Raw genomic sequence first — 24,322 nt, forward strand, 5'->3', positions numbered from 1 at the left:
TGTGATTAAAGTGATTACTTTAGTACTCTAAATTTTGCTTCACCTTGCCTACTTTCTTAATGTAGCACTTTTCTATACAAAGCACAATACATTTATGACAAGGAGAATCATACAATTCCAGGTACTCTGTTACCTGCTCAGATAGACAGATTTTACAGAAAGCCATTTCAGCTTTTGCATTGTTTCTAATAAAATATGTTGAACAGAAGTTTGATATCTGTACCTCCTCGTAGCTGTGTGTTGACAAAACAAGCTATTTCATTTCAGAAATCTCTGAATAAGAAGAAGCAGACAGTGCTGGCATACTTCTGCCATAACTATGATGCTGTAAATCTCTAATTTGGAGTCAGTTTTTAAAGAAAAATAACTCCCTTACTAAGTCAAAATAAAATGTAAAACAAAAAAACCCACTCAAACTTTCATACTTGCAAATGCTTTCTATATATGAAAGTTTTCCTGTTTTTCCTGATCGTGTTAACTGATCTAAAATTAGACCCAACCCACACATTTTTACCATTTTTCCTTCTATATGTTCTTTATGAAGCCCCTCTGGAAATTATAGGGTATTTATTTCTCCACCCAAAACTCAATTCTATCTTGTATTTATTTCATTTTTCTTCTGCTGGTTAGGCCACCACTGAGGAAATTATACTAGCACTCTATTTGGCATTCACTATCTAAAATTATTTATTTATCTACCTATCATTATTATTTATTATGGTTGAGCTCAGGGACCTTGGCTCTGTTTTTCTAGGACTGTAAATAAACTGCATCAGAATCAGCCAACAACCTCCGAAATAATATTTTAATATTATTTACACAGAACAGATACCTAATATTTCAAACACAGAACAGATACTAAATTCACACACCAGGAAAACAAACATGTTTCCTGAAATGGTGGAAGGCTTGCATTGAGTTCCGCCTTTTTTCTTATTTCAGACCCAAAAATCTAAAAATATTAAACTCAGATTAATAGGAGCACTTGGGTTGTTCAGAAGGAGCTCATTAAAGCAGCTGGTTCAGTTTCAGTTATTTCAGCAAATTCAATTAAATCACGATGAGATTTTAACAAAAAGGCTGTCATCTTTATAACTTTTAGGCCACAATATACATAAATTCCTGCAACCCAGAATATGCATGAAATACTAGATCCAATCTGGGAGCACTCAGTAATGACCATGTATCGCTACCAGCTCAGGGATACACATGCTAAACACTCCTTATTTGCTCCACTGAGTAGCTGGCATTTAACTCACTCCTTGTTTTCCTTTCTAGAGCAAAACTTGCTTTGCTCAATCTGCGTTCTTCAAATCACAGAATCATAGAATGTTTTGGACTGGAAGAAATCTTAAGGATTATCCAACCCCCCTGCCACGGGCAGTAACATCTTCCATTAGACCACAGTGCCCAAAGCCCTGTCCAACCTGGTCTTGAAAACTTCCAGGGATGGGGCACCCACCACTTCTCTGGGCAACCTGTGCCAGTGCCTCACCACCCTCACTGTAAAGATTTTTCTTCCTTGTATCTAATCTAAACCTGCCCTCTATCAGTTTAAAGCCATTCCCTATGCCCTATCTCCACTAACCCTTGTAAAAAACTCCCTCTCAGTGACTTTCTGACTTCCATGCTGCTCTCCTGTCAACCTTCTTCAGTCTGGCTGCATCCCTCTGCCAGTGCCTCGCTCCTAGCTGGACATAAGATTTTAGCTGAAGTGCCATCAACACTCAGCAGCCCAGAAAAATTACAACCTGTTTTTTAACATGGTGTCCACATCTTACACCTGCCGCTTATTTGACCAGAGATATGATCAATTCCCTAATATATAGAAGATGTAATGGAGTCCCAAGCCACAGAGCTCCCTTAAGGGCCCAGTGACTTATCTGTAATTAGAATGAAACTGAAGAAGCAAATCAGCAAAGCTGAGTAAAAGTCCTGAAATTTGGGCATGTGATATTTTTCCCCTCTGTATATTATTAAAAAGTTCCTGTATATTATTTAAAAGTTCAGATTCACCAAGGGTAAACAGAACAACAAGAAGATAAGTAGAAAGGAACATATTTCCTTCCCAATTTAAATTTGTTTACCTTACAGCTGATTCCCATGAGTTCACATGCAGGAGGGATCCAGCTTAACCTGACTTAAGAAGGATGTGATTAACGTGTCTGTCAGAAGAAGATAAGGCTTCAGTATCTTTCCCAACTTCACAAGGAAGAAAAGAGGTGAGCCTTTTCTCTTCAACCCCTCATCTCTGTGAGACCTCAGAATTGAGTGAGGAAATCCCAAACAAAGAAAATTAGAAAAGGCAATTACCAAACAGACAAAATGGGGAAAAAATCTGAGATGAAGCTACTTATTACTTTAACCAAGCCTGGAGCTCCAAAACGAAGTTTAATTTTGAAACAGGAACATTTCATCCTGTTAGCTCTGCCCCTGTGACTTTATCAGAACATATCTTATTTGATACACAGAAATATTCTGGAAGAAATATGAAATTTAAAACATTTTTAACACAACCCCTATCTGACTGTACTCTAAATGATCCTGGCACTGATACAGAAAATAAAGGTAATTATATGATTTAATGTAGGACTTATAGATGGAAGTTAAGCCCTGAGAAGCTATCAGACTCATATAAATGGAATTTGTCAAATCGTATGAAATAAATAAACATGGGGTCAATTTGATGGAAAGAGAAGTGGATACATACTGAAGTGTGCCCAAAGTGTCAAAACAGGGGCCTAGGTCATGAGAAAAATTCAGAAAATATCCCGCTCAGGCTGCTGGATAGTTTATTACCCTTGAACTTGGAGGTTTCCATCATTTTAAGATTCCCAGGGGTACTCTGATGCTCCAGCTTGAGCACATGGGTTTCTGAGGTCCAGAGAAATTCTGTAACAGGACTATACAAGTTCCTCAAAAGGCATGAAGTAATTTGAACCAGAAAATTCTCAGTTGAAACCTCAAACAACAGGAAACAGCAAGATGTGACTTACTGCTTTTCTGTGAGACTGCTTGTTAAAGCCGGTTGTTTTATTAAATCATAAGCTATTCAAAAATGTCTTTGTTATCTTGTGAAGTTACAATTTATACAACATAAATGACTCTTTATTAGGTATGTGACATTTGCTATAACTGCCTTATGCAAGCTATGAAATTAAATTAAAGCCAGGAGAGAGAATTGTGACCATCCAGAAAATCTACTGTTTTTTTCCAGTGGGATGAAGGAACAGAGAATGCCTAAAATGTCGCAGAATGTCTGGCTCAGGAGTCTGTTTCCTCAGCTAGACACTTCCACATAAAAACTGTATGTGCACTCAGGGCTTGGGAAAGTTTAATTACATTTTCTTTTCCCTTTATATCCCAAGTGCAGCATGAGAGGATACAAAATGCCTGATACTAAAATAAGAGCTGTACTGGGTTTGCGTGGCCAGGTTTTGGAAGCAGGGATCTACAGGGGTAGCAGAAGCTGTTGTGTCACATCAGAGGTCCCCACATTTGGTCACATTTTTGGAGACAGGCACACAACTGAACACAGATGCAACACACGCTGAAGGTCATGCGGCAACACACAAAGCTCATTGATGGACGCCCCCTTTTATAGGGAGTTCAAAATTCCCCTGCTTGAACAACCAACTGGTCAAGGTTTCAACACTGTCCAACTCACTGGCCAAAGACATGCCAGCATTCAGGACTGACTGGGACTGGCAGAGGTCCCCTGTTTGAGTTAGAATCCAACTTATCACTGTCTTACCTAGGGACTTGTTTACTTCTACTCTTTAATGAACTAAGCTAGCCAAATTAGTTTCTGTTGTGGCCAATTTTATCTGTGCAGCTTCAAACCAGCTGTAGCTGTCACAGTAGCTCTGTGAGAAGCTGCTAGAAGCTTCCCCCATGACTGACAGAGCCCACATCAGACAGATCCAAGAAGGACCTGCTGCCAGTAAAGACCAAACCACCAGTGACAGTGGCAGCACCTCTGGGATTATGTATTTGAGAAGGTGGAAAAAATCTGCACAACTGCAGCTGGTAGAGAGGATACAAACATGTGAGAGGAACAGTTCTGCAGACACAGGGTCAGTGAAGGAGGGGCAGGAGGTGCTCCAGGTGCCAGAGCAGAGATTCCCCTGCAGCCTGAGGTGCAGCCCATGGTGAGGCAGCTGTGTCCCTGCAGCCCCTGGAGGTGCAGGGGGAGCAGAGATCCACCTGCAGCCCCTGGAGGTTCAGGGGGGAGCAGAGATCCACCTGCAGCCCCTGGAGGTGCAGGGGGAGCAGAGATCCACCTGCAGCCCCTGGAGGTTCAGGGGGAGCAGAGATCCACCTGCAGCCCCTGGAGGTTCAGGGGGGAGCAGAGATCCACCTGCAGCCCCTGGAGGTTATGGGGGGAGCAGAGATCCACCTGCAGCCCCTGGAGGTTCAGGGGGGAGCAGAGATCCACCTGCAGCCCCTGGAGGAGCCCACACCAGAGCAGGTGGATGTGCCTGAAGGAGGCTGTGACCCCATGGGAAGCCCGTGCTGGAGCAGGCTCCTGGCAGGATCCATGCACCAGGGATCCATGCTGGAACAGCCTGTTCCTGAAGGACTGCAGCCTGTGGAAAGGATCCATGCAGGAACAGTTCAGGAAGGACTGCAGGGAAGGACTTATGTAGGAGAGGTTCAAGGAATACTGTCTCCCATGACTATTCTACTGTGAATTAGTTTCTAATAAATCAAACACATCTCCCCAAGTCCAGTCTGTCTTGCCCACGATGGTAATCAGCGAGTGATTTCTCCCTGCCCTTATCTCGACTCACAAGCCTTTTGTTACATTCTCTCTTCCCTATCCAGCTGAAGAAGGGAGCAACAAGGTGGCTTTGGTGGACGCCTGGTGTCCAGGCAGGATTAATCCACTACAAAAGCCAAAGCCTTCTTGGCAGCAAAACAACATAGTAACAGCATGCTGTGAAAAATCCTTGAAATTGGACTGCACAAGTTAAGAGTGTAAGTAAGGGAACTGACAAAGGTTGGTGTATATATGGAGGATATTGTGAGTAAGTCTCCAGAGACCTGAAACATCAGCTCATTTTTTGTGGAGGGTTTAAAAAGGAAAAGTTGGTGGTTGGTTTGTTTTTGTTTAAAGTCTTGGTTTGTTTGGACACACACATGCAAGGAAGGCTCAAACTGCTGTGTCTCTCAGAGAAAGTACTGTTTCATGACCTTATTTGCAGGTATAATTCCCAGGACATCTTTAGCCACTGATAAAAGGTGAAAGAATATTTGAAACTGAGATGGAAGGAAAACTCTCAGATGTATTTCAGGTAATGCTGGCTGGACAAAACTGGAAGAAGTGTGCCTATGAGAGCCACTCACCCTCAGTCATACAATGATTGTGGTGTTATATTTTAGTTAAATGATATGCCCTGTCTCACCCCTCGAAAATGTATGATTTATTCCAAGCCTGTGATCCTCCCCTGCAGTATCCTGTGTCCGTAATCCCATTGGCCCAATCTGTTCTGCACCCACTTTGAATCTCCCTGTTCAGTGTGCCGGGGGGACGGTTCTCTCTCTCTTTGCCGGCTCTCCTGGCTGTGCTCTCTCAGCCCCTCTCTCCCCCCCTCCCCTTTCCCCCTCACTCCCCTTTCCCCTCTCCCTCAGAAACCATGCTGCCTCCTGGGGCTAGGACCCCCAATAAACCCTCATCTAATGAGCACCCTCAGAAGCCGTGTGGAGTCTCCTTGCCTGCCTGCTGCCACCAGCCAACTCACAGCCTTGGGGGACCCCCGGGGACACCACCAGAGGGTCACCCCCCTGGAACGCACTGCTACAGATGATGTCAGCTGAAAAATCAGCACAGGATTTAGGCAGCTCCCTGCTTAATTGAGTGTAACCAGGAGAGCCTGTCTATCTGAGGAAGCCTGTTTTACTTTAAGAGTTTAGCAGCAAGAAAACACTTTAAATATTGTCAGTGGAATGTGAAAACACTAAGCACCTCCAAGGAAAGACATGGAAATCTATGCTGAAATTCTGGCTGCTGAGAAAATGGGTGAAAACAGTCAAGAAGTTTTCAAGCCACAGAAAAAAGCACCTCCTTTATATCTGAAGGATTCTGCAAATTATTTTCCAGATGAAATATATCAGGCTCAGTAGCACAGCGTTTTACATAGAGCTGGTTTGTCTGTACAGTTCTGAACAGTTCTATTTGAAGTACAGCATGGACAGAGCACAGCCCTGCCTTCCAGTGTGCAGTAAGCATTTGACTCATGGTTCTCAATGTCCTTTAAAAACAGACCTTCTGTAAGAAATGCACATGCAGAACTACCTGTTCTGTTGCAGTGTCACAGACAGGACACGAACAGAATGAACACTGTACTCTGCAGTAGCACACCCTGAGTAACAGGTCTGGAATCTTAATTCCAATGACAGTCGACTGTAGAAAATGTTTTTGGGTTTGGTTTGGTCCTAAACATTAGACTGTTAGCATTTGTCATGGCTTTACTGGATTTCTTAAAAAAAGTCTCTATCAACCAAATTTGTTTTCATCAGAAACTTTAATGGAAGTCTGCCTGCTCTAGATTAATTGTCAATGGTGTATTTGTTACATTAAATGGAAATGGTAGCTGAAATTTAGGAAAGCAATTCTGAACTGCCAATAACTGAAAAAACAATTAACATGATGAAAAATACTACTTGCAAATGAAACTGAAAGTTTAATCCTGATCTTCCCTAGCCTTTCTCTTATTTTTTCATTAAAAAACACACTGCTACCAAGTTTGCTGCTGCTATGGAACTGTGGGGACTGGCTGATCCATCTGAAGACTTGGCTGCCTTCAGTGGGACCTTGATAAGGGGGAGAGTTGGCCAGGGAGAAACTTAATGGGGTTCAAAAAAGGAAAGTGTACGGTCCTGCTGGGGAGGAATAACCCCAAGCACAGACTGGGGTCTGACCTGCTGGAGAGCAGCTCTGCTGAGAAGGACCTGGGAGTTTAGGTGGGTGACAGGTTGCCCATGAGCCGACAGTGTTCCCTGGCAGCCACAAGGGCCAATGGGCTCCTGGGGTCCATCGGAAAGAGTTTGGCAGTTCTGGGTTCCTCAGTACAAGAAAAGCAAGGAGCTACTGGAGAGGGTCCAGCAGAGGCCACAAAGATGATTCCAGCCTGTTCTTGAAGGACTGCAGGAAGGAATCCAGAGATTCCTATAAACCCTAACAATTTTGTGATTCTACTGGATAATCGACACCTTACATTTATGCATAACCCAAGACTCAAACTGCATACTAATAGTGATTGCCCTTGTATTTAATAACTAACTGTTCCAAAGCAAGTTATAAAGTAGAGGCATTGACCCTGCCTCTACAATACAGGGCAGCATGACACTGAAGTTCAGATATTACTTCTTCACCGTAACGTCAAGTACACCTACCATTCAGATCTGAGTTTGGAAGTAATAAAATCATATTTGTGCAGTGGAAGAGCTGTGGTTGCTGGGTGCAGTGATGTCTGCCCAAAGATGCAGCTCTACACCACACTACTCTAGTTCTTGCTCTGTGTTTGACACTGGAAAAGACGGTTTAGATCTATTCTAAACAAATAGTACAAACGTCACTTCCAACAGCTTTTCTTGGAGCAATACCTCTACAGGAACTGTACTAGTTACAATCACAAACATTATCACCAGAGCTCTGAAAAAACTTTTAAGTGTAGAGAAGAACCACTGCCTTTTTGTTCACACAAAAGGCACACCAGCATACAAGAGCACACCAGATTTTTCTCTCTAATTCATTAGAAAACATATAGTTCAGTGACTTCTCACCCTCAAAGACGTTTCTTATAGGTGCATAACTTTGACTTTTTATACAAGATATTAAAAATAATTGTAGCTTCATACCTGTGTTATAAACGGGAACCCAGTGGTAGAATTCGTTCTGGTAGGGAACTGTATCAAATTCACTGCACTGCATCTGACGGAAGGTGGGCAAGTCTTTGTGACAGGGGCTGATGTTACACATGCGATAGCGCTTCCTCTCTCCAGTGCAGTAGTCTCCTCCAAACTGGGGTCTAGAAAAGGAACATTGAGACTGGGACATGATACCATGGGTAAAAAATACTTTTAAACGAACAACGTATTTCAGGCCCCAGTAGCACAACAAGGTGACTCTGAATCCTAGACAGGGTAGAGATACTGTTCGTATCACATGTTTGGGTACTCAAATGTGTCAGCATGAAGTGCAGAAATCTAGATAACTCCTGTATCCTAAAAAAGTGCTTGGCAATACCTGGCTGAGCTCAAAATAAATTAACCCTTCAAATGGACTGCTTTAAATCCCATGCTTTGCGGTGCACTTAACACTTATCTCTGAAAAGACAAATGATTCCTGCCGTTAGTGATTTGTGAAAATGAGATGAAGAGTCTTTGTGAACTCAGATATGTAGTGGGGAATTCTGCCTTTCATGGTCTGTACCAGACAACTCATGTGTCTGAAGCTCAAAAAAGGCTGATGACTAGAAGAAAACATGAAAGATGAGTCCTCAGGATCAGGTTACTAGAAACTGTTCTCACCTGGTGTGTGAGGACATTTATCATTGCAGTATTAATAAAAGAAAATATTTACACTATTTCTGCAAAGCCTAAATGTTAAGTATGATTTTTTAATTCATTTTGCATTGAAATAAGCTCCATGGAGGGTAAGAAATAAAGAACAAGATGAATGTAAAAGATAAGCCAGCTGAATTTCACACAGGTATGCCTAACTAGGAAGAGAGGTGTCAGTATCTGTGACTTGTTGATGTGGCACCTGCTGATAACAGTCTCATACAAAAGAGTTTTCATTGTCATAAGAACCTCAAAAATCTTAAACAAAAAGCAGGTAAAGACAGTGCACTCAGCTTACTCTGGATTATCACACAGCCTCTCTGCGCTTTGAACTCCTGCCCCACACGTCCTTGTGCAATGGGACCAGGATGACCAAATGCCCCACTGGCCATGGATTGCTTCGGGAGTCTTCCCCACTGTAATGCACTCACCAGAGAAGCACCACTGAGGAGAGAAGAGAAAGCACAAAGAGCTTCAGATCTTTATCACAGGGAAATTATGAATTTTTTGAGTTTCTGTGAATTATTTGTTATTTCAGCTCATGAGGGTTGAACACTTAAGTGGAAATGTAAATGGAGATGTCACAGGATGACCCTCCTTCACACTCAACAATGGCAGAGCTACTCATGGCTCCTCTCTGTGCTTTGGCAGGCAGGCTCACCTTGTTTTCTCCACACCGAGTGCCGTCCGCAGCAGCATCCAGTTTGGAGCGGCAGGAGCCTTTCACTGAGCACCAGAGGGTATGGCAAAGGTTCTGAAAAAGGAAGAAAACAGCAGCAGTCTAAGGCAGGGCAGAACTCCTATGGCCAAGATCTTCAAAAGCCTCCCAGAGTTTTGTACAGCCACTTAAAAAGCCTTGTAAGGGTTGTATTTCCAGAGGGATCGGGGCTTTTCACAAGATAGGAACTACCAAGGGTCCAAATTTATATACTTGTGGTTTGATTACTGTGCAAAAAGGGACTATTTGGAAAAAAAAAAAAAAGGCTTAACAAACTTGGGTCACTGCTGTTTGCAGGTAAGGTGAGCAGAAAATTGAATTATTTTCATTTCAAGAGTACTAACCAATACCATCTTCAATTCTGCATTGCTGTCTGCCTGAAAACATACAGTGAAATCAAAGAAGGTTACAGAAGCCAGGCAGGCAAATACAAACAATATCATGTCTCCAACAATATTAATGGAGGTCCCCAAACTAGGTGAGGAAAGAGTGATCAGGCTTCTTAAAACATCAGCGTGGCAGGTGGCAAGGAAATGATCTGAAAAAAAAAAAGCAGTCAGCTAGTTGGCAGAGAAAAAAGCACAGGGGACTGGGAAGAGTAAAGGCTCTGGTTAGTGAATGTTTGCATTTTAAGTAACTCAGAAACTGGTGCCAGTTTAATGCAGTAGGTTGCCAATAAAACACAACATTCCAGATGCTGCTCCAGTTGCAGTGGCTCAACTCCACAGAACAGACAGAAACTCCTGAGAGGCAACAAAGAAAGAAGGGCAAGAAACATTCCAGCTACCTTTTACCAAACCCACTTCACTCAGTCAGCACTATTCTCTAGAAAGGGAGGACAGAGTTGGAGGGTCATTTCTCCCTCTTCAGTTCACATGCACAACAGCTTTTCTTTGTTTGGCACACAGGTGCCTTGCATGCTTAGAACTCCTGACTGATCAGGGCTTTGCATGAAACACCACTTCCAAAGGAGAGAAAGCAGGGCTCTCAGAGCACGGTGTCAATGGGAACAGCAGAAGCAAAAGCCTAGGTCCTGACTCAGGGTGTTTGGATGCTATAGTCCAGTTCTGGAAAAGCGAACAGAGCTGGCAGCATCAGAGAAAAGAGTTGATAAGAAGGATCCCACTAACAGCCCCTACTGGGATTCTGAGAGCAAGACACATACCAGATTTGGAAGTTAACTTATAGACTGCACACTTCCAAAAATGCAGCCCCAACAAGCTAGCAGCTCATCCAAGTGGGATATGCAAAGTTTGGCTGCCCATTTCTGATGTGCTTCTGTTTAAAATGGCTAAGCTTGGGCACAAGTTTTGAGAGAGTTCTCTTTCATTTACCTTCTCCATTGTGTTTTTACTTTGGTTTGTCAACAAGAGTACCAGAAAAAAGCTGATGGCATGGAACACCTCAAAGCACTCCAGCCCTCCAGCTGAAATACAATGTTTGAGCTGCTGCATCTTGTTTCACTGTTTTTGGGCAATGTACAAAAGACAAACTTTGTTTTGCAGTTCTCTGTTTATAGTTCAAGGGTAGCATTCTTTATGAAGGCCTTGTGAAGATGTCATTACCAGGTTCTTAAGGCAGAGCTACCTAAGTGTTCTGGCTGATGAATTTTCTCTCACTATCAAAGTAATCCTTTATTTTAACTCTTACATACAGAATATATTTTGTGGTTTTAGTGTATAAAGTGTACTCCTGCCCCATGCCTCAGACAACATCAGAGAAACTGGCATAGAAAATGAACACAGCTTTTCATTGGCAGTTACTTTTATTATTAGGTACACACATAGATTTCAAAGTCAAGAATTCACAAAGGGAATTTTTTAGCTTTGCAAGGATTTTTCCACATTTATCTCCATGTCCCAGAATACTGAAACAACAGCAGAGGAGATGGACTACAATATGAAAAACAACAATATGAGAGGATGCACTATGTACTGCATGCCTTTGGAGGTAACATGCAGAAATTCACGACTCTGCTATGGACTCACTGCAAAGCAAGTAGGTTTTCTTTTCATCAGCAGTATGATAAACACTTTCCACTCAATCTATGAGAATAGGGTCTGTGCCTTGAAGAAAGCTGAATCCAAAAAAACTCAGTTTCACAGAAGCCAATGGAAGTTTTGGAGAAAAAGGCAGTAAGATGAGCGTTCTGATATCCTACAGGCTGTTCTATAGGAAGCTATGGGTCTAGCTATGACTTGAAAAATTCCTCCATCTAATACATATTTTGCTTTTCTTTGACTTATTCGAGGGACAATATTTATATGCTTCACAGGACACTTTACTGCCTAAGTGCTTCATGAAAACCACTATCTAAATTATAAATATTAGTTTTTGCTAAGTGTAATCACTGAATCCCAGGGCATCTTCAGCTAAATGCAGATTGTTCTCTCAAAAAGGATCTGTGCATCAAATTCAGGCATTAAAATGCACAAAACAAAAGCAGCTTGTCAGTGAGAAAGGCCAAGTAAATAGAGGAAAGGAAAAAAAGAGTCAGACCTCTCAGACAAAATGACAAAAAGACTGATGATTCAACATTCCAGGTTGACTCTACTGCTCCCAATTCCATCTCCTGCAGTACAACTAGCAGCAAAATACAGGCCTTTCAGTAAAATGCAAAACGAGAGGATACCAATGAATTTTCTGACATATGTCTAACTGTAAAATTGGTTAAACAGGAGATGTGAATGTAAAGGCCTATTAGGTTCAAATTCAAGGAGAGACAGACTGAGCCAATACTGCAAAATTACATCCTAATTTTCTATCTGTACCAATAGACAAATTACAGTAACTAAGGAAACTGTAACAGCAGGTAATGAAAGCAATCTTTCATTACCTTCTTCAGATTCAGCAGCTGTAGTTCAACACTGGTAATCATGTTATCTATTATGGTTGAAAAGATTAATCAGAAATAATTTCTGTAAGAGAAGGGTAGATGGAAATTCACACAATTATCTGAATTGTGTGAATTGAATTATCTGAATAAACAGTCAACATGAACAGTGCCCAGTCCAGGGCTGTGTTCATACCAGCACTCCCAAGAGCCAAAACACATATGTGTTTGACAGGGCCAGCAGGCTGGGTGCTGTCTCCAGCATTTACTGAACATTGCTGCTCAAAACACAGGAAAATTAGTGATCACTTAGCTAGGCTAGCACTTGGAAACATTGTTGCCGAGCTGTTCAAGGTATAAATATGCTGTGTTGGAGTGCATGAAATAGAAGCCTCTCTGAGTCCCTCAGAGAGAAAAAGAAATGCAGGGTTTGAATTAGAACCTCTAGAGAAGCTGAAATATATTAAGCCACACAGACATGAAACAGAAGTGTAAGTTTTAGTTTTAAGTAAGTAGAAATATATTTCAAGTGCCTTAAGAGGCTGTGTTAACTAGTAAAAGGCCCTAAAGCCTAGTTTAAATTAGCCCCAGACATAACAAAAACATAGCAGAACATTGCTTGTGTTTCTAGATAGAATAGATAGAACTACTCACGTAAATCAATACAATTATATACATCGATTTTGGGTAAGAAAACAGATAGTACCTTTTGCATAAATAGATAAAATTATGTACGTAGATTTTGGGTAAGAACTGACACTACTTTCGCACATTAGAATTAAGCTCAGATTTGTGTAAGAAAGATGTTTTAGAATCATGCTTTTAGCTGATTGGATGATTTATGAATAAAATCTCTTGTGCTGGGGTGAGAAAGAAGAAGGATGAAGAAGAAAAAAGGTATGGGAGCTGCTGCTGCTGCTATTTTTGCTCAAAACATTGAGACTTTGTGCCAGAAAGCTTTTACCATGGACTTCAATACTCTGAACTCCTTGCCTTCGAGACTGATGTACTCATGCAATAAACAACATTACTACAACCAGCTGCTCTTATCTTTTTGAAGACCCAAGACCCAAAGACCTTTGAACATTCTAGGTACCATTCTTCTAGTAAAATACCATACCCCTGTACTTTAGCTAACACTCTGCAGGTCTCCAAGATCTTGTGATGGCTGCTGTGACTACACTGCTCCCTTGCATCTCTTCACAATACAGATCTGCTATGTTGTGAGCCAGACCCCAGGGTACTCTATGAATTATACACTTCTGCATAAATATCTAATGTTCCACACAAAAGTATTGGTTTTTCAAAATAAATATTTTCCACAGGGACTGAGATATTATTTTGTTTGTTAGATCATAAAGAGTATGAAAAATCATGATGTATGGGAAGAGAAACAACCCTAATTTCTTCAGAAAACTCTTCCTCGAACTGAAGATTTGTTTCCAGAATGATTTGATCAATTGAAAGCCACAAGGTTGAAGAATATTTTAAAACTTGACTTAAGTTGCATTAACAATTTATCTAAGAATTAATATTACAAGTGTAAAACCAAAATGACTCCACTACAGAAGGACAGGCACTTAACCATGGATACGGTTGAGACCCAGCAAAGATCTTGTGAACCACAAGGCAAACAGCACAAAAACTCACTTCTAGAATATGCAGAATTGGGTTAGGCAATGCCTGCACTGTACATCTAGCTTATGAGACTCTAAACACACTGCATTTGTAAATTAGGTACACTGAATACACTTCCACGTTGATCAAGAATTTTGAATTCTTACTAGGAGAATGAAGAAAAACATTTAGCACTTACATCCACATCTTCACAGAATGTAGCATTGGAACCATACTGAAGCTGGCATTGGTGGTGCACATCATAAATCACTCCAGGAGCAATGATTGGGGACTTTAGAACTTCTTTTTGGGGGATGTCATCCAGACAGAATCCCCACCCACGACTGAAAGACAAAAATTCCATATTAAAAGACTCCATATCACCACAGTTTTTTAGTGTTTCTACACAGACTTTTAGTATCTATTTCTTCGGGGTAATTTTGATTATGGCCCATGTAAATAATACTTCCAGATTCCAGCCAAGTTATGCTGAAATACTGGATACTCTGTCTAGCAAGAGATGGTTTTGAAATGGCAAAATACAGCTTGTCAAAGAGGAAATATTATCATGAGCTCAGTATGGTTTGCATATACTCAGTATGGTGTAACTGGTTAAAGTTATACCACATTGCTGATCTTAAAAAGAATGGAACAGATTTGAACAAGTCACTGAAGCCAAACACATGGCAATGTGGCCAAAGGCAGAGTCTATGAAGTTCTCTCAGGGCCCTTGATGGAAAGGCTTCTTTCTTCCTAGTAAGTGCAAAAAGCTGCAGATTGCACCAAACCCAAGCCAGTATGACAAGACTTGAGTTCACTTCCAGACTGCAAGACTGGACAGAGCTTTTCCCAAATAAGTATGCAACAGGACAGTGGTATGACCCCCACGGAAATTAACTCAAGCACACTAAAAGCCCCTGTAATAATCAGTGCAATAATACAAGATGTACTTTGAACTCCAGCACAGTTGTGCTCAATTTAGGCAACTGCTACAGCCTGACCACTCACTCTAGGAACCGTGTGATGTACTCCTTGCTGCACTGTGACCAGGTGAGGGGAGTAGGATCATACTGCAGCTGTCGGGACATAATATACGGGCGCTTTCCAGCAGGCTCACAGTCATTCTCCTTTCCATCGTGCTGGATTCCAAAACTGGAGATAAAAAACAACATCTAATAATTCCAGCAGACTGGCTGTACCACAACACCCTCCTACAGGTTCCACTCTGTGCTTAAAAACACACTTAGATTGCTTCCTCCCCTGCAGAGCTGTAGTTACCTGCTTGATAAAAGAAAATGTACACACAGAACATACTGTAGCAGCGTGTTTCAGGGGGTGGAACCCCCCCGGGGGTGTCCCCAGGGGGGTCCCCCAAGGCTGTGAGTCCGCTGGTGGCAGCAGGCAGGCAAGGAGACTCCACACGGCTTCTGAGGGTGCTCATTAGATGAGGGGTTATTGGGGGTCCTACCCCCGGGAGGCAGCATGGTTTCTGAGGGAGAGGGGAAAGGGGAGTGAGGGGGAAAGGGGAGGGGGAGAGAGGGGCTGAGGGAGCACAGCCAGGAGAGCCGGCAAAGAGAGAGAGAGAACCGTCCCCCCGGCACACTGAACAGGGAGATTCAAAGTGGGTGCGGAACAGATTGGGCCAATGGGATTACAGACACAGGATACTGCAGGGGAGGATCACAGGCTTGGAATAAACTGTACATTTTAGAGGGGTGAGACAGAGCGTACCATTTAACTAAAATATAACACCACAACATACGACCCAAAATCTATGAAAAATCTGCACCCCCACAGGTTTTCAAACATGTCTGTTATGCACAACAATATTGCCCTACACAAAATGAAGAACAGACTGTCACAGACTATATCTACACTTTTAAGGGAGTCCAAACACTAGTGCACAGATAGGGCAGAAACCAAAGTTTAAACCTAAAAGTTAGGTTACAACTGTTAGAGCTAAGATTGCTCCCTAACTCTTGAACCCTAACTTGCACCACTTTAACTAAGATGAGTCTTTGTTACATCCTTAGACTCTCTCATAATTATGTCTCTACTGCGTTTTTCATTTTTAAAACTTTTGATAGTCTGTACCAGAGATACTGTTTACAAAATTATTGAATGTTCAGTGAATTTTCCTCCAACCTCTATTCCTTCATCCCATTTAATTTTCTCAATCTATGCAAACAGATCTCCACAGCAGGTTCTCTCCAGCGTCTCTGACATGCTGAGAATTTTTTTTTATTCAACAGCTTGCAGAAGTCATAAACACTAAAGATTGGATGGTATTCAACTGAGTAAACACACATGCCTCTTCATCACCTCAGAGTGAGGATTATCTGAAAAACTAACATACATAGATATTGATATATCAAGATGTTGACACCTACATTGTTAACATCTGGAGGTGTGTAAGTCCTGAGAGCAGTGAGAGCTTTATTCAGGTCATGATTCAGTCACGAATCAGATAAAGTGTGTTCAAAATACTTAAGATTACGTTTCTCAAAAATGTTATCATATCATGACTCAAAAGTTCCAAAAGCAGAGCCAATTTCAGTCAGAACCCATTGCAGTAATGAGTCAGAAGCATAAATGCAAGGATTTCCTCTTTCTGACAGGCTCTTTTCCACAAACAGGGTCTGTTGAATCCTAAGGTTTCAAACATCTAGAGAGACAGTGTGGGGAAGAGCTGACTTTTGGCATTCATATAAGGTATGGGAGCATGTCTGTCTTCTTATTTTTGGTCATCAGTTCTTACAAACTTGTCTATACCTCAACTTTTCAACAAGTGCACACTAGCCTGGCTTGAGGTTCACAGGGTGACAACAAACCCTACAGTATTCAACATTCCTTATGGAGACAGTCCTTAAGGAAAGGCCCTGCACCACTCCTGCAAGGGCAAGCACAGCAGTACTGAGCCCCACAGCCTCTACAGGACACAGAGTCACCAGCCAGCCAGGCTAGACAAGAAGAAGGTCACTGATGGATCAGTCTGCGGGGAAGAAGCCTCCTCAGATCATTAGTGTGAATGAAAACAGCTCCCTGCCAGCAACAGACTATGGGGACCGAGTGACTTAAAGCCACAGCACCCAGATACAATTGCAGTGATTTCAGCGTTACTTATTTATACAATTTCCTTTCTGGCAATGGATAGGTTGAATAAATAGTGGCCAATTAATGGTCGACAGGGTCATTACCATCATCATCATCATTATATCCTATGGGGAAATAGAGACTCCATCCTGATTGGTGGCTGGGCGCACAGTGAAATTAATGTGACTGTAGATAAAGCAATGAACATGTGACTTAGCCAAGCAACACAGCCCAGTTGAAAAGTGCAGGCATTAAAGTCAAACCAGGGTATCCATGAGATAATTGCTATGCCCTGAGCAAAACAGCTTTGTCAAAACAGTTTCAAAAACCAATTTTTCTTTTCAAGTGAGTTAATAAACCATCTAACCAACCAAAACATCTCTAAAAATCTAAAATTCTGAGAAATTTAGTTTAAATAAAAATACCCAATCATAAAAAAAAAAAAAATCTAAAACTAAACATCCAGGAATTTTATTTATCTTGGGCCAAAGTGTACCCACTTAGCATTATTATACAGAAAATACCACTTACTAAGAAATGCCCGAAAAAGACTTTGCTGTTTCACTAAAAAAAAGGATAAATATTATATATATTATAAGATTAATATATGTTTTTCTGTATGAGTTTCACTAGATGAGTTAAAAATGTTTTCTAGCTAATCTGCATTACTGAAACACCTTGACATTAATGAGACAGGTTTGTTTTCTGTAAATGTTTTGGATCAACTTGGAGATTATCCAAAGTAATTGCACAGAAATCTAGCACATGTTGGAAAAATTAGCACAATTGAGTGATGCTTCTTTGTAGCTTAATTATTTCATTTTGATGTACTGAATAGTTGTATATGTGAAACACACGTCAAAGGCTTAAGATTTTTTTTTTTGCTTTGAAATAAGTTTTGATATTAATAATAGAGACATTAACCCACTTTTTGTTTTGTTTCTGTCTCACAATTTGAGTGTTAGCATGCAAATAACAAATTCAACTCAGACAGGTTCCCCCTTCCCTGTCAACCGTACCTGTGTCCAAGTTCATGAGCAATAGTGAAAGCCAAGGGGAGGCCAGAGTCCTCATTGATGTTGCAGCTCCTGTGAGGCTGACACATGCCTGACAGGTGAGACAAGCCTAAGGTTTCACAGGGACGGTTCATGCCAGCACAAATGTCCTTTCTAGAATAACAAAAGAGATGTGCCATTTAAAGAGCTTAAAATCAACTCCAGTGGAATGTCACTGACACTGGGTAGCAAGCTTCCATCTCATCATGCGCTAATTTGCATTTTAAGTAAATTGCAGTGGTTAGTCTTTTACAAACATGTATGGAACAACATGCACTTGTTCTACTACTATATTAAAATGCTATAATTTGTAGCCAGTATTTATGTGGCTGTAGTGCCTAGATACATACTCTTATTGTCAACTCCCATAAGTCGAAGTTTTAGAACCACCACGTCTGGCAGCATTTTAAAGCACATTTTACTAGAGTTGCCAATAGCTCAGCTTCATTCAAGTGAACTGTCTGGGTGCTTTGTATTTGGACAGTGAAATCTCGCATCATTGTGAGACTTTATCCCACATTCTTATTTTAAGATTTTTGACTGAGAAAAGGTTGAGAAGGTCAAAGGGTGCTCTTGATGATCTTGGAGGTCTTTTCCAACCCAGCGATTCTGTGATTCTTTTTTACTCAGCCACTTGAGGGGTGTTTTAGGTTGGGTTTTTTTGCCTGACAGACTTTAGCCGAGGGCTGGTTTTTTCAGAGCATAGACCCAGTTGTTTCTGCCACTGCTGTGCAGACCGAATCAATTTTTACAGACCTGCAAAAGTCCTATTCCATACTATGACATAAACTCCCTGCATAACCTCAGACAGCCTCACTTTCAAGTTTTCTGTTCCTCCCTTGCTCAGACATTAAAAAATATTTTAATATTTTGTGTCTCCTGAAATATGAAGCTATTTAAAAATCATATGCTTTAAAGCTTAAAAAATGAATGGCACCATGTTTGCACAATACTCTTCCTTTCTGAGCTGCACTTGCACATTTCTTCAAGAGCTGTTCATCTACACGCTACCTTGTTTTGGTATATTGTCTCAAAGAAGAATAGAGCAGTCACTGAGCACAAAATGAGATAGGATCAAGTGGGGAAAATGGCCCAAGCTGTGGAAATTGGTCACCTCTCAGGACCCACAAATCTCTATTTTGTGACTAAGATGCATCTCTAACCCCTCTGCACATGTAGTGTCATCAGTATTTCGACCACGTTTCTGAGCTCTGTACAGGATGAACTAAGTGATGGCATGAGCCTATAAAGGAAATATCATCACCAAAGAAATGCAACTGAACAACAGTCAGTCACTGCTGTCATACCTGGTAAGAAGGACAGCCACATCATGATGTGTGGGGTTGACATCACTCTTGGGATTGACACTCTTCTGCCACTTGCAGAAGCTGGCTAATGTCTTATCAGCATGGTGCACTATCTTCAAGCCTTGCTAATGGGAAATGAAGGAATATATTACTGTAAAGACCACACTGCATTGCAGTAACACTTCACTGAAGTCAGCTGTGAAGATGGGTAATCTAAATGTAATCGATTATGCTTTTGCCTGAAGTTAGAGCCACCGTTAGGAGCAATGACACCTATTTATCTAACACTGAACATTAAGTTAAAATGCTGACATTTCTGTAATTGGTGCAGCTACAGAAAAAATTACAGCATGCACAACTCTACATACATTTTGATAAATGAGCTTCATAAGATCCAACACTGAACTGAAACTTTCAAACACTTTATATTCTCTTGAAATCAAATTTTCCTCTGAAGAGAAGGTAAAGATTACTTATGGTGGGACTTTGTGATCAAATTTGTCACTCAATGTTATGCGAACACTGTCATATTCAGATAACAATTATGCTTTTAACAGAGTATATATTTCACCATATTTTTCAATTCCAAAGAGAAACAATGCAGACATAAATATTTCTTCCTCAACTTATTATTATACAGTTTACATGCAAATTACTGAAAACCTTAAATAAAAAGTATGGAAAATAAATTAATCCAAAATTGAATTCTCTAATTTCTTGTCTGAGACATTCACTTTATCTTGCCTCAATTTGCTTTGTTTTTAACAAGCATCAAAGTATGGGATTAACTGTTACCAGACAGTAATTTCTGGGGAACTTAAAAACAAATTTTGAAAGGTATTTAACACTGTTACTTTCAACACTGCCATTCCTCAATTGAACAAGAATCCACATTTTTTTATCCAAACAGCCACATAAGTTTAGCAAATACAGTTAATTTGAGGTCATCATGGATCTCAGGTCATAACTGTCCTGTTTAGGTGCAACCTCAAGTTTTTGTCCTACTTATGCTGACAGCTATAAGGACAGACTCTATCCCAATAAATATTTCTGAAGACAGACAAGAGGTTTGGTTTACCGCCTTCAATAGCACTGGGACCATCTGGCTTGTGGTTATAAATTCTAAGCCACTGAGAAAACCCCTTTAAGGTGTACCTCTGGTTAGAGCTAGCTATATTGTACACAGCATTTGAAAAATAACCACAGAATCATGACAATCAGCATGTATTTTAGCACATAGTAACATATTTGTGAGACAGAGACACTGGAAACTATCAATAGACAGCTAGCTACAGCAATTAACATTTACTTTGTCCTAATTTTTCTTTGCTTCAAAAGAGATTTAAAAAGGAAAATATGTGTTTGAACTGCACAGTAAGAAATTTGCCTCTTCAGAGATCTGCAAATACCATAGCACTACACTTCATAATACATTTCAGGCAATGCTAAATAATTAAATCCTGAATGTTGATGTGTAGTTTCTGTTTCTTATCTAGTCTTCTTTGGCATCCCATGTTCTTCTGCCACTGGGGAGATTCCATTTCCCCATTCTTAACCTGCCTGTTTTAATTACAGTTTCTTATGCAATTTTATGCAGAAATACCTGAAGTCATCATCTAAAAGACTTTGCTATCTAGGGCATCAATTCTCCTAAAACCAGACATGTTGTAGGTGTTAGCAGAGTAAATTTAAAACGTTATTTTAAGCAAATATAATTACAGCTTAATGCATTGAACCCAGAAGTTTTGAAAGTGATATTTTGAGGTAAATAAAAACCTTACCTCCACCTCCTCAAAGAGGATGAGCCGGACCAGCACAATGTGAATTGCATTGCCAATGCTTGGATCATGGAACAACCCTGTGACCTGTGCCAGAGCCAGGAGATACAAGATTAACTGATTCCTCTATAGCAGAACACAACTACAGAGAGAAAACGTGTTTACTTCTAGCATACAGTTTTGCTTTTTAAATTCTCAAATCACTGAAAATTTACTGAAATCCAGTAAATACTACAACTACTGCAAAGGCTAACTCTGCCTAATGAATGATGATGAAGCCTTTGGCAAAAGTTACTAAGCTAAAGAGCAAACGCCCAAATAAGATTACATTATGTCCATTGCCCTTTCAAAAATTTCTGAGTTCATCAAAAATACTAGCAGAAAGGAACACAACATCTACAGTCATATAACACTGATGGAGAGGTCCACTCAGGATGCAAATAAACCAGCATATCAAATCATCCTGTTTTAAACAAACAGGATTTTGTCACAAAAAAGCAAATTCAGTCAGTATTAGGCAAAGAGAAATTAGCTGAATAATGGCTACTCTTGTGTTTTCAGAGTACAGTAGAGGATGATAAGTGCGAAAGCAAAGATAACAACTCCATTCAAAAAACGCTCCACATAAAAAAGAACAAGAACTGAACTCTGGAAAAATATGACTCAATTTTTATAAACATCATCAAAATGTTGAAGTAGAGAGGAGGAAAGGAGTCAGAGCAGAGGATAATCACAACCTATCTATAAATATCTGTATGTGTGACCTATACCATATATCACAGGAAATACGAAATAACAAAATTGATTGCCTTTGGGTCAAAACTCTTATGGAGAAGACCACTAAAGGAGAAAATACCAAAATGAAGTAGAAATTGTGTTTACAGAGGTCTGATTTGTGTATGGATCTTTTTCAAGGTACCCTAGTGAAAATTGAAACAGTTTAAATAACCCTGATATCTAAGGTCAGACTGCAGAAAAAATATCGAGTCTTGTTTGTTCCTGAATCTGATAATGACTGGGTTTTATTCCAAGCATTTTTCCCTGTGTGGACAAAACCTCACGTGCTCGAACAACCTTTGTACCTGTTTACTCAGGCTCATTGCCTCAGCAGCAAATTGGGGAACTGGCTGGGACACAGCTAGGAACATACTGTGTAAAATCACAGGACAGATCAGTCACCATGGCTAGAATTACACTATGGTTACCTCCACATATATTGCACGTTTCCATGATAACCAGACAGAACACATCCTCAATGTACTCTCAAGCTCAATATCTACCATGATACACATAATATTGATAACAGGTATTAATAACAGAAGGCATATCTATGGGCAGATGATATGGCTTTTCCAAGAACAACTTATATTTTGAAACTTGCCACACAGGAAAGCATTTTAAGTTCAACTTTTCTTTATTCCAATGTGAACTCTGTACTCCAAGAAGGATACTTATCTGGAAAAACAGTTGTATTGGCTTCAACTGGGACAGTTAACTTGCTTCGTAATAGGTCATATATTGCTGTTTGGATTTGTGACCAAAACAGTAACAAGCTGGTTAAAAAAAGCTAAAATGGTATTTTAGATTTTGCAAAGCTACTACAATTTCCAGCAGGCTCCTGTGTGCCTTTCTCATCCACAAATATGTGAATGAATTTATATACTTAAAACCTGTAGAATTTCTCTCTGCCATAGCAAAAGATCTGAATTCACCACTGAGCAACAGGTTCCAAGGGAGACAGAGAATTTCAGTGGAAAGAAAGCTAGTGCTAGCACTTACAGCTATGAGACTTATCTCACATAAATCCAGAGAAAAATTGTGCCTATACAAAATACAAGGTAAAAAATACTTAAAAATACAGAGTTTCAATTCATATATATTAATGATACTACATTTTTCTCCATGAGCAACACCGCAGACCTGTTAGAAGATCGGCAGCATAATCAAATTCAGATTTGCTTCATTCGCCTATCTACAAACACCAAAACATTGTACATACCATATTCATTATAGTGAGGATATATGACTCCACATGATCACTTCCATGATATTCAACCATTTTACTGTCTGCCACCACAAGCGTCTCCACCCATCGCTCCTTGCTGACAGAGCGCCGAGAAACCCTCCTGCCAGCTGTGTGATTTTGCTCCCATCTCTCCCTCCGATGCTGCTGCTGTTTGAAAAAGCTGTGGGTATCTGGAAGAGTAAAAAGCAGTGCTGTCTTGAAAACATTTTCAAGCTTGAACTGTATGGCTGTAACAGTTACAGGATGATATTAGCTGGAAGTGACTCTTCTGGCTGCCACCCACCTGACCACTGCAGAGGCAACTCCAAAGTGACACCAGACTGCTAAGGGTGCTGTCCAGTTAAATTCTGAATTTCCTGAGATGGATTAAACATGCACCAAAAAGTCACTCCACTCAAACACAAGGGATTAACATTGTGAGACAGAACCAAGCTAAAAAAAAATTGAATTGAGGGTGCCCTTTTCAAGGAGTTTCGCTCCTGTGGATTGGCTCTAACCCCTCCAATGACACCAGCTGATAGTTTAAGATAAGGGATATGCTTTCCTCACAGGCAGCTCATTTTCCTGTCAGGATGGAACATTAAGTCCAATGCATTCTTGGCACATCCAAGAATAGCTTGTTCTGTGAATGGAGAATATCCTTGACAAGTGGAGACACTTGACCAGCAGGTGTCATCTAAATACCAGCAGGGCGGCCACGGGATCCTCGCCTGCTGCCATCCTTCCTGGTGATAGGACACACTTATTGCTTCCACTATAGTTTTGGGATCTGTGCATCTAATGCTTTTCAGGAAGAAGTCTCTGCTCTGTAGGGCTGCTAGCAACCTTGCACTGTATTCAGTGGAGCTAATGTCTCTCCACTCACTCTAGCTTTGAATGCCAGCTGTCCATGTTACCAGGGAAAAATAGCAACAAAAAACAAATGAGACGCCAGTTTCACAGCAACTTCTGCCATTTTTCCAACACCCCACCCTGAGAAATGCTTCCATAGTGGTGGGATTTCCTGAGTCCTACAAAGGATAAGGAGCACTTGTTTCTGTTACATGTATTGCAGTAGTCCCTTATCATCTCACTCATGAAAGAAGATGTCTTAATTCCAGATGGGACACATCCACAGGCCAGAAAGGCAGCTCCAAGTGCTTACAGCCTTTCCAGCATCACCTCCATGACTGTGCGGCAGGGGACAGTCATCCAACATTACCTCCATGTCCAGCAGTTCCCAGTGTTGAGGTGCAGTTGCCCAGACATTCTGTCCTTGATGAACAGATGATCTGGCAGCTGGGTCCCTTCACACAAGCTGCACCTTTGTCATGAATGAGCTGTTTGC

The 24,322-nt window shown here is 40.8% G+C and overlaps 1 protein-coding gene across 2 annotated transcripts in view; it reads right to left on the reverse strand.

Annotated features, from left to right (window-relative positions):
- ADAMTS12 (ADAM metallopeptidase with thrombospondin type 1 motif 12) overlaps positions 1-24,322 on the reverse strand; it is a 144,600-nt gene that overhangs the window by 46,349 nt on the left and 73,929 nt on the right. For both annotated transcript variants that reach the window (XM_068176960.1, XM_068176961.1), the window contains 9 exons: positions 22,969-23,165; positions 20,973-21,056; positions 19,192-19,316; positions 17,849-17,998; positions 14,745-14,888; positions 13,936-14,080; positions 9,230-9,322; positions 8,867-9,012; positions 7,864-8,033 (listed from right to left, as the gene is read on the reverse strand). In XM_068176960.1, the coding sequence (XP_068033061.1) occupies positions 7,864-8,033; positions 8,867-9,012; positions 9,230-9,322; positions 13,936-14,080; positions 14,745-14,888; positions 17,849-17,998; positions 19,192-19,316; positions 20,973-21,056; positions 22,969-23,165 (1,254 nt within the window). The remainder of the gene's footprint in view (positions 1-7,863; positions 8,034-8,866; positions 9,013-9,229; positions 9,323-13,935; positions 14,081-14,744; positions 14,889-17,848; positions 17,999-19,191; positions 19,317-20,972; positions 21,057-22,968; positions 23,166-24,322) is intronic.

The sequence above is a fragment of the Anomalospiza imberbis genome, chromosome Z, assembly GCF_031753505.1.
Source record: "Anomalospiza imberbis isolate Cuckoo-Finch-1a 21T00152 chromosome Z, ASM3175350v1, whole genome shotgun sequence".
In the NCBI taxonomy this organism is placed as follows: domain Eukaryota; kingdom Metazoa; phylum Chordata; class Aves; order Passeriformes; family Viduidae; genus Anomalospiza; species Anomalospiza imberbis.